Source organism: Haemaphysalis longicornis, unplaced genomic scaffold (genome assembly GCF_048455015.1).
Source record: "Haemaphysalis longicornis isolate Haplotype H1 unplaced genomic scaffold, Haemaphysalis longicornis Haplotype H1 scaffold_1, whole genome shotgun sequence".
Taxonomy (NCBI): domain Eukaryota; kingdom Metazoa; phylum Arthropoda; class Arachnida; order Ixodida; family Ixodidae; genus Haemaphysalis; species Haemaphysalis longicornis.
In genome coordinates, this window is record NW_027526203.1 from 12,320,062 (window position 1) to 12,331,252 (window position 11,191).

Consider the following 11,191-nt stretch of genomic DNA (forward strand, 5'->3'; position numbering starts at 1 on the left):
AAACTGCTTGGTACGTGGTAATGTTGTATTCAGTTGCTTGTATACTGCTATTAATCACCGCTGCTTCACTTGCTTCCGGTTTATCCTGATGCAAACAGCGACTGCAGTCGTGTTTGCGTCACGTTTGATGAGCAGTTGAACAGCGATTTCTCAGCACTTAAGGCATCTTGGCACTAAATCAATGCTGAAATGCGGAGGTCCGACTTCCGTTTGAAATCAACTTGCTGGTTGTCTTCAATGACCCTTTAACAACAAGTTACCCTTATGCCTCATCACTGCAACCGATTGTTCCTCCGTGTGGTGCAAAGTGTGTTACTGTGATTATTTTCAACGTGAAACGAACCGTTTCTGTGATTTGTAGGACTGATTCTGCTATTAATTACTGCAGTGACAACAAGCTATGAAAGAAAATCCCGCCATCTCCACGAAGTGAATGATGATGAGAGGGGCGAATCTAAAATGCTTATCAGCAGACAATGTGACGCATTAAGTGCAAGCTGCTTTCATAGTGTGTGCATTGAGATTAGGATATGGCCCCCTGGCAGAATGATGCGCTGCGACCCGCCGCGGTGGCTCAGTGGCTAAGGCGTTGCGCTGCTGAGCACGAGGTCGCGGGTTCGATTCCCGGCCGCGGCGGCCGCTTTTCTGATGGAGGCGAAAAGCAAAAACGCCCGTGTCTACGAGATTTCGGCGCACGTTAAAGATTCCCAGGTGGTCAAAATTAATCCGGAGCCCTCCACTACGGCGCGCCTCATCGCCTGCGTTGCGTCGGCGCGTTAAACCCTACAATCAATCAATCAATGATGCGCTGCGCGAGATTTTGCCGTACCTAAAAGGACAGGCAACTCATTTTTACGGAGTATAGAATCTGTAAAAGGGTTGCGAGTTGGGCGAGTTGGTAATTATGCATTGCGAAAAATAAACAGCGCGCAAATTAACGAGGACAAGAACACATGAAGACGGCACAAGCGCACACTCGCAACTAGTTTATTATTGCACAATTCAAAGCTTTATATGCCCAAGCGCCCAATTGCCGCGCCCCCAATGCGTCACAGTTCTCGGCGCACTCAGCCGAAAATACTAAAAAACCGTGACAACAAAACCACAAAACGAACTTTGAGGCGCACGAAAGGCGAAAAATCAGCAAAGATAACCGCATCATACATGGATTAAGACCCCCCTCCCACCCCCAACACGCAATCCCAGAAGAAGCACCGAAATAGCGCTCAATGTGCGTTTAAATATGCGACTTCTCGATTAAGCATGGCGATAGAGGGATGACTGATACATTCGGAACCAGCTTTTCTGATGTGGCTGGCTTCTACAATTTCTCGCGTTTGCTGGTTCTTATGTCGCAAAAGGATGGCTGTGCGCTCAAACACAGGGACACAATCAGGTCTGCATGCGCGGTAATGAGAAATAAGTGGCTCAGGTCGCGTTGAAAAATGAAAAAAAAATATACGGTACTTTTAGACGTCGTACGCTCGAGTTTGTGACAACGTATACCCGTGTGCGGCTCTGTCCTGAAGTTCGGAGAAATGCAGGCGGGTTGTGTTCAATTCAATTCAATTCACTTTATTCAGCAAAAAGTAACGAAAACATTCGCATAACACTGCATATTTCTCGTCTTGCATTACGCTTTCTTTTATATATTAGCGCCCTCTTTCCCGATCTCTCTACCTTCCTTCCCGCTTCCGTCTGACTGCGCTGATTTTCGCCAGCACGAAGTAACCGTCACGTTGCTTTGAAACGACGCCGCGCGCGACAAACGATTTTATCTCGAATGCCCTGTTACAAACCGGCCTACAAAAGAATGCGAACGCATACCCCAAAACCCACAAACAAGTAAAATAATACGAGTGTGCGCTTTTTTCTTTGCCCGTGCGTGTACGAGCTGTGAGCGGCACGGGTACCCGGGTACTTCGCTGTTAACCCTATCCAAACGTTTGACAAACGCATCGACTGATGAAAGACCACTTACCAGCGAGCTGTCCACACCTGTCGCCGTATCCAAATGCTGCTTGCGGCCGTTCCTCGTGTGACAGGGGCACATGAAAATCTTTCCACCAAATGGCACTACTAGTCCTTCACAAATAAGAAAAAACGACGGCCCAAGGCGAGGCTTGAAGCTCCGGCCGCGCCGAGTCACCGGCCGCGCTGCGTTGATCGCACAGAGGTTGTTTACATCCGGGCAGCCAGTCGTGCCGCCAGGGCAAGTTGAGTCGCTGCAGTCGGGTGCGTTGGCGCGCTGGCACGAGAATTTAAATCGTATATGTATGCGCAAGCAAGCGAAGCAGATGAACATTGCAATTGTTTGCAACGGCGAGAACTGCCTCTTCGTTAGCAGCAGAGTTTGACAACACCTATCGCCAAAATAAACAGATTGAGACAACACGGCCGCGCTCTCTGCCTGTGATTGCGCTGGTTGAAGAATCTATACGGGTACATATACGTACGGTATTGGTTTTGTAGCTGCGTGCAACCGCCGCGTCCTGCTCACTCGTTCTAATTAGCATTAGGCCACGGTTGAAGTGCTGGTGCACGGAGACAACAGAAGACTAACATGGCGACCGCCCGCTTGAGATGATTACCTCAGATAGGGCGTTTATTGTGGACGTGGTAGTATACAAGGAACGGAACGCCATCTCACAAATGGTGTTAAGTAGTTCTAAATCCTCCCTTTTGCTACCCGGATGGGCAACGGTACTACCATGGAGGTTCGTCCACTTCTTTAGATCATGCCTAGAGAGTACATTTTTTGCTATAGGTACTTTTCAGGGCACATTACTTGATTAAAACTCCATTTCCGGCTAGTTTGCGTTTACAGGCATCTTTTGTGGACGATTGAGGAATGGATGAACGTTGTGTTCACGGATGAATCCACCTTCAGCAGCACGTGGGACCAACAACGGCGCGTGTGGCGGCCGTATTGTGCCCGGCAAGTCATGCAGTTTCCTGTGTACAAGTGCATAGAAGAGACATTTTGACTTTATAATTGTATTTGTGTTAGTCAATCTGTTAAGACGAAATTATGCAATGTTTACGGCAGCTGTGACAGCGCTAATTTTATTTTTTCTAGTTTTTGTATTTTTAGTAGCATTTGAGAGCTCTAACTAGTTAACATTTCATTTGAACGCTACTATGAGAATTTCCGGAAAGATTTAAGCTGCTGGGTAAAAAAAAATACAGAATGTCTATTATTTTTTGTTACAGGTACGAACCAGAGTACACGCAACACGTCGCCGCTAGCGGTCGCCGGTCCGTTAATGTGTGGGGTGTCATAACCCACCGAGGGCTTGGACCGCTCATCCGGATAAATAAAGCACTCACTGCAGGAGCCTATGCGGACATCCTCGAACAAGTTCTCATTCCCTTCATTCTGGATGGCCCAATTCCGGAAGGGTGCTTTATTTTTCAACATGACCGAAGCCCTATTCACACCAGCAGGTATAATTACTGGCAACCTATATGCCCCCCGCCGAGAAGGATTAGGATGTACCGACTAAAAATTGGATTTTTTTTGTAGTGCTGAACTATTCTAAGACTCTTTGGGAATGTCTCCACGAAGTGTCATCCTCAGATGCGCAGCAGAAGTCATATAAAAATGGTGGCAAACACGCCCCATGTGGCCCCACCTAGTCACTGCGAGAATTCGTGTGACGCTCATCTTATTTACATTGTTATTTTTTGTTTGATAGCGGGATAACGTTTATTTTTATAATTACTTACAAATGTAGCCCATACTGGAATCTTTCTGTAGTTCACTGTATGCCGCGATGGCGGTGCGTTGGTTGAAAAAGCATTGCGCATGCATTGCGAAACGTTTGTTTACATCAGGTCGGTCGCCTATTATGCTGTTTGCGCGCGCGTAATTGGTTTCTTTTTCGACATATAGCGATCTTTTAGGCTTGGAGTACACCGTGCTAGTAGCATTTGCTCGCTTTTGTCAGAATCCGCGCGACATGCGCCAATTTGACATTTTCTCTTTGTCTACTTGAGTTTCCGAAACCATTTTTTTGGGGAGTTCCTTATCAATGCTGTAACACATTCTGAACCAGAATAAACTTGTTATTTTATTCATTTTTCTCTAAAAAACTAAAAAATTCGTGTTAGTGCTGCACATTTTTTTAAATCAACGGTTAATATTTTGGCTCAGAGGAAAGCCTGAGGTATTTAACAGAAAATGTTTCAGCCATTTACCTGCTGAAACATTTCTGCAGAAATGTACCCCAGGCGGATAAAAAATTTGAAGATTTTTATTTTAAAAACAAATAAATATTTCTGTATGAAATTGTGCGCACGTTTAGTAGGCGCTTATTTTACATACTCTCCAAAACTTCAAGTCGATTGGTCAAAAAGCAGCGAAGTTAGCTGGAGACGAAGTTTTTTTTCCTTAAATGTTCCGGGGGGAGCTTCTGGATACGAAGTACGAGACGCAAGGGGTGTTTTGAAGTCATGCGGTGTCGGTAAAACCGAAGACGCTGCCTACACAGGCAACGGTTCTTGAATACTTTCCCTGAAAACTAGGCTATTGCAGTGGACTGCTATGGATGTTTGATGGTCACATAAATACTGACATTAGGGTGAAGTGGTGGAACAAAATTTATTTCCTCGAAGGTAAAGTGTACGCGGAGAAAAAGGCAAAAGAGGACACCAAAAAACACAAGACAGGAAATACCAAAAAAATTAGGCCCGAAAGAACAAGGAAGAGAAGTGAAAGGAAACACACGGGTTTAAAAAAAAACAGGCACGAAAGTAGAACGCGAGGAAGAGGAAAAAAAATAAACGAACGAAACACACGGGTTAATTAAAAGAAAGTGTAACGTGGAGGCGTTCAGGCATTGAGGTCATGCTCCGGCACGTCTTCGAACTCTCCTTCCTCGTCGGCCGTCGCCTCCTGGTACTGCTGGTACTCGGAGACAAGGTCATTCATGTTGGACTCGGCCTCGGTGAACTCCATCTCGTCCATGCCCTCTCCGGCGTACCAGTGGAGGAAGGCCTTGCGCCGGAACATGGCTGCGCAGAGAACACGGAAAAGGTGAGACGGGTCACCACAGAATCAAGGACTGAGTGCACACTCAAGTACCTCCTCCTGGGAAAAGTCCCTCCTGGAAAAAGGAACCAGAGTGAAATCTAAAGGCTACACCAATGCCGCAATTGAATCCCCACGTGGTAAAAATTATTCCGAGCCAATTAATAGCACCTCGTAACACCCTGTAGCTTCCGCTCGTAAAACCCCAGAAATTGGGAGTAGCATTGGTGGAAAGCGTAGTTCCGAAGCACGCCTGGAGAACTAAATACGCGTGGATCAGTAGCATTTAACTTATAGCAGACATTTTAACTATTACGTTACCTTTGAGAATGCTCGCCTGTACAGGCTTTGTACAAACCAGTTATGCTAAACAGTGTACACACACAAACGCTGGGTAAAATTTCCACGACGGCAAACATGCGCACTTGTCTAAGTTTCATACACCACATAGCCACGTCAAGTTCGGAAGCCATTCAAAGGAATCCAGGACGTACCAGTGAACTGCTCCGAGATGCGCTTGAAGAGCTCTTGAATGGCAGTGCTGTTGCCAATGAAGGTAGCAGACATCTTCAGGCCACGAGGCGGAATGTCGCAGACAGCTGTCTTGACGTTGTTGGGGATCCACTCCACGAAGAACGGGGAGTTTTTGTTCTGGACATTGAGCATTTGTTCGTCCACCTCCCGCATGGACATGAGGCCACGGAAGATGGCCGCCACGGTGAGGTACCGGCCGTGTCGAGGGTCGCACGCCGCCATCATGTTCTTGGCATCGAAGATCTGCTGAGTGAGCTCGGGAACAGACAGCGCCCGGTACTGCTGTGCACCCCTGGCAGTCAGTGGAGCGAAGCCTGGCATGAAGAAATGGAGCCGCGGGAAGGGGACCATGTTCACGGCCAGCTTGCGCAGGTCAGCGTTGAGTTGTCCAGGGAATCTGCGTGCGTTAAAGGGAAGAAGGCAAAGCTGAGATACGAAGATTGAAATAAAAAAAAATGGCTCCAATCCACGCCGGGATGGGGTTAGAAAGCGACGCTGTAAACGACACCCACAACAATTGCCCATGCGGCGTCACTTTAACACACGTGGCTCTACGAAGAGTGAAATCAGATTCTGCCAGCCGTTACCCGAAATTCGCGGGGCCGGCCGTGCGTCGGCACAAATAAAACGGAGAGGAGCGTCTTTGGAAGGGTGAGACAACAGAAGCTAGCCATCGTGATGTGCTAGCTCGGGGCTACACCACCGCGCGGCACAAGCGCAGACACCGAAAAAAATTCGGCATGTGAACTTAGTGATTCTCATTTATAACGATTTAAGCTTAGGGAACTTTTACAATCGCTATTTATCAGAACGGGTTGCTCCTTTTGCATTTTAATACCTGCTAAAACACAACCAAATTGGTCTTCAAGTGCGCAAAAGGTAGCGTTTCTCTAGCGGCCAGATGTCTCTACATTTTGTTTTCCCGCCCTGCAAACCAGTCGTTAACGTATCTTTGCTGTACAACAACAAGTCCGACCGGTTACCTAGGAGGTGGTATTGAACAAGTTAATCAAGCCGAGCGTAGAAGCGCGCAATAACGGGAACTTGCGCCAGGACGGGCCCAAAACAACCGTCGCTGAAGCAGACGACAAAGCCGCCCCGCCGAGAGAGAGAGAGAGACAGAGAGAGAGAGAGAGAGAGAGAGAGAGAGAGAGAGAGAGAGAGAGAGAGAGAGAGAGAGACCACTTTATTTGGAACTCTGGTTTTAGCGAGGCGGAGTGGCATTGGCCTAGGCCGCCGCGACGTCTAGGGCCCGAGCAGTCGCGGTCCGAGCACCTCAGAGCCTGTTCCCTGAGGGTGGGGGAGGGTAGAGGGGGGAAAGGGTCGCGTGCACGTTCGCAGAGTGAGTGCTAGAGAGTGTCCGGCGCGTCACAATTAAGGGACAGTTGGGAGAGAAAAATAGGTGAGGGTACGTATGCACTAATAGAGTGCGGTGGGGAAAGAAGTGCGTCTGAAGAAGACGCCACATGTGGGCACCCTCGGCTGTGAGGGAGGGGTGAGGAGGGGGAAGTTGTCTGTGAAGGAGGTGGTAATATTCGGTGATGTCCCAGTATGTGTAGCAGTATGTGAATGGGACATCTCGGGAACGCCGTGTTCAGGTGTAAAAGAAGCGCCTGTCCGGGGTGTCAAAGCTCGGGCTTGGTGGCCGTCTCGCCGACGCGGCCGCCGGTGTGTGCAGGAACCTGCGCGCGGGGAACGATGGATAACCATTCGCCGTGCCATCTACACTGTGCTCTGTGAGCGAAAAGCGCCCTCCCCTTCCCGATCCGCGTTGGGAGTTTCTTGTCGCGCACGCCACGAAGAAACCGTTGGCTGGTAAAGGTAGAAATCTTTGCTTTAAAAGGAAGGACTTAACCGAAGCATCAACAGGGGGACCTACCGGAGGCACGTAGTGACACCCGACATGGTGGCCGAGACGAGATTTTTCAGGTCACCGTAAGTGGGCGTGGTCAGCTTCAGCGTGCGGAAGCAGATGTCGTAGAGGGCCTCATTGTCGATGCAGAAGGTCTCATCGGTGTTCTCGATCAGCTGGTGCACCGACAGGGTGGCGTTGTAGGGCTCCACGACCGTGTCCGAGACCTTGGGAGAGGGGACAACGCTGAAGCTGTTCATGATCCTGTCTGGGTACTCTTCCCGGATCTTCGAGATGATCAGGGTGCCCATGCCCGAGCCGGTATCTCCTCCGAGGGAATGGGTGAGCTGGAAGCCCTGCAGGCAGTCGCACGCTTCGGCTTCTCTCCGCACTCGGTCGAGAACAGAGTCCACCAGCTCTGCTCCCTCGGTGTAGTGGCCCTTGGCCCAGTTGTTGCCGGCACCGCTCTGACCTGCAAGGCCGGGATGAGGAGGCTTGTCAAATTGGACGCAACAATACCAAATGTCTGCAGCTTGCACACATGAAGGACCTAGAGAGAGGACAACGTTTGTGAAGCACGGAAGAGCAGATAGCGGCTGCCTGCTCAATAAAGAACACCGTTCGAAACAAAGCCGTGCTATCACAAGATATAACAAACAACTGAGTGGGAGATGTGAAACCGGAGAGTGGAGAAGTACAAGGGCTGAGGCAAAATTTGAAATTCAGGTTGATAATCGCCGACATTTCATCATTATCTGCAGGGCAAAGGCCTCTCCCATAGATCTCCAATTTTCCCGGTTCTGCGCTAACTGCGACCTATTTATCCCCGAAAACTTCTTGATCTCATCTCCCTATCTAACGTTCTTCCGCCCCCTGCCACACTTGCCTTCTCTAGGGATCCACTTAATGACCGATGGTTATCTTGCCTTTCTTAAAGTCCACTAATATGACTAACACGTGAATGTTCCCTGACCAACTCTGCTCTCTTGTCTCTTAATGGTACACCTATCTTCCGCTCCAATGCTCGCCGAGTCGCCTTCACTTTAAGTTGAATCCATTTAGTGAGCCTCCAAGTTTCTGCCACGTAAATGAGTACCGGTAAGATGCAGCTGTCATAACTTCTCTTTCAGGGACAATGGTAGGCTGCCATTCATTGTCTGAGAATGTCTGCCGTATGCACTCCACCCCATTCTTATCCTAATCTCGGCCTATGTTTCGGATCCGGGGGTGACAACTTGGCTCAAGTAGATATATTCGCTTACCCCTTCCACTGCCTCGCCACCTATCTCAACTTGCTGTGCTGTCCCGAGGTTATTGATCATTACTTTATTTTTCTGCGTTTTAATTTCCAGGCCCACGGTTCTACTATTTGTCCAGTGCGGTAAGCATGCTTTGCAAAACGTCCCCCGAGTTACTTGGCAAGGCAACGTCATCAGAAAATCTGAGGTTACAAAAGTATTCTCCATTAACCCTTACTCCCACCTGTTCCCAATCCATGAATACCTCTTGTAAATATGCGGTGAATAACATTGGAGAGATTGTGTCTCCTCCTCTGACGCCCCTCCTACAGGTATTTTACTGCTCTCCTTATGGAGGACCATGGTAGCTGGCATCATTTAGTAGGTAGTACTTGATTTGGCCCATCTGACCAGCAATGACAGCGAGGGTAATGAGGGGAGTACTCACCGAAGACGAAGTTGTCGGGTCTGTAGAGCTGGCCATACGGTCCAGACCGGACGGAGTCCATGGTGCCGGGCTCCAAGTCCACCAGGATGGCCCGAGGCACGTATTTGCCTCCTGAAACAAGGCAACAGAGGAGCGGTCAGCTCAAAACATAAAAGCGCTCGCCACAAGCACTGCAGGGGTAAGTATTCAAAATATATGATAAATAGATCTGGTCAGGGCATTCAGTCCTTAGCAGAAGGACAGTAGATTCGAGTATGCTGGGCGCTACATTAATACCCATGATATTATGCAATTTTTATCTGTCAACATCGGGGAGCAGCGGTGGTTATCCCGCTATATAGGCTGCCCATGAGGATATTACACATGAACCTTTACCGGAGGCCTCATTGTAGTAGACGAGCTCCCACTTCGGTGCCGTAGACGACGAAGCCGCGTGCGAAGGATTGCCAGAGCGTGACTCAGGCTACAATGTGAAACTTCAAATGCCATGAAGGTCGACACTCCCTTGCCGTCATTCGGGCATGTTATATGAAAGAAGTAAGGTTTGTAATGTTAACAGTGAGCTTATGACACAGTTATTTTTTTTTCACCGAGGAGAAACTAATACTGTTCACGCAGTGTTCACAACACTGTCAAAAACTTCTCCACGTGCTTGCCACGGCCATGCCCGCTGCAAAGGTGTTCTGCTAGTGTACAGCCCACAATGTTCTCGTAAATAGTAAAAACAGTTTTGTGCACCTAGCGCTTCACATGAATGACCGTTCACTGCGCATAATCTGTCATCACATAAACATCGAAATCTTAATTAAAATCATGTACCCCTCAGTATGACGACGACGACGTTTGAACATGAAGCTTTATCGTGACGGATTCTTTGGTTGTCGTTTGAGTTTCCCAAACCGCTTGGATCAGGTCAACATGGAGCAATTGGATAGACGACAGCTGCACAAAGTAAGGGACCTAGGTTCGATTCCGGGTACCACAATCGATTTTTTCTTTCTCGTCACTTACCATCATTCATCGTCATCGACAGAAAAAGCTGGCTTTCCAGCGGGGCGTTTTCGCGTTACAGACGCATCAGTGAGAACACTAGAGCGTCGCTTTAACATCCAAGATACTTCGTTGCAATATGGGGAAACCAAACGTGGCTGTTTTCCTTAAACAGTGCAGGAAAGTTCGAAACAATTGGACAAGGTACGTTCATACTGGATGAAGGAAAAAAAGTATGGAGTTGCTGGTTGAGGGAACACTCGCGTTACAAGGACACTATCAATAGGGTTCAAGCTTATGTGGTTTCTAAGAGCGTGACTTTATTTAAAATCTACTGCTTGCTCATTCTCTTGGGCAGACATGTGAACTGCTCCCGTGGTCAAAAGCTAGAAGGCCCATGCCTACAAGATATCGGCGCTCGACCAAGATCCCCAGGTGACTTTCAAAAATCCGCGTTCCGTCTGCCACGCCACGCCTCATCTCCAAGTGTAGCTTCGGCACATAAAATACAACTCTATGAAAGCTAATAGTCGTTCACACTGTCAGACTGCGTGCCAAATAATAAAAAGAAATTATATGACAGAGTGTGGAGCTGACGAAAGTAAGGTGATGTAAGAGGGACTCCCACCACCCGTCTGAGCAGTGACAAGAATACTTTTTCTGGCTTTATTGCGCAAAAGTTCTGTTTAAGTGTACTTGTGCAAGCAACATGTGTGCGTAATTCGTTTAATCAGAACAGGTTTAGGAGTGCCTTGATCTGTTACATGGAGAATTCCTTTTAAATCACTGCTCTGGCTCAATATTACCGAGAACATTTCTTCAAATAGACTGTAAAACGCCATAAAACAGGTTGGCATCACGTCCTCATACTGAAATGTTCGTTGTGCTTTGCCAGGACTGGAAAAGGAATGGAAAAGAAATACAGGCTTGGCTTAGATGAATACGAAGAATACAGGGATTAGGCAGTACTAGTGTCGTAATAAAAGGAACCTACTGGTTTCGCGGTGTCATCATGGCAACATAAACTATTTCATTATTCAAAAGGTGCAGCTCATCATTCTCTACCTTAAGTGAGCATAAAATGTTAGTGCTGTCAC

At 48.0% G+C, this 11,191-nt stretch overlaps 1 protein-coding gene across 1 annotated transcript; it reads right to left on the bottom strand.

Moving 5' to 3' along the window:
- Positions 1–4,722: 4,722 nt before the first annotated feature.
- LOC144175165 (tubulin beta-4B chain-like) lies at positions 4,723–9,496 on the bottom strand. Its single transcript, XM_077704269.1, has 5 exons — positions 9,480–9,496; positions 9,105–9,215; positions 7,446–7,890; positions 5,527–5,963; positions 4,723–5,016 (listed from the first exon to the last, which is right to left on the bottom strand). Exons 2-5 carry the CDS (start codon positions 9,163–9,165, stop codon positions 4,835–4,837), a joined length of 1,125 nt encoding a protein of 374 aa, XP_077560395.1. The 5' UTR covers positions 9,166–9,215; positions 9,480–9,496; the 3' UTR covers positions 4,723–4,834.
- Positions 9,497–11,191: the final 1,695 nt, after the last annotated feature.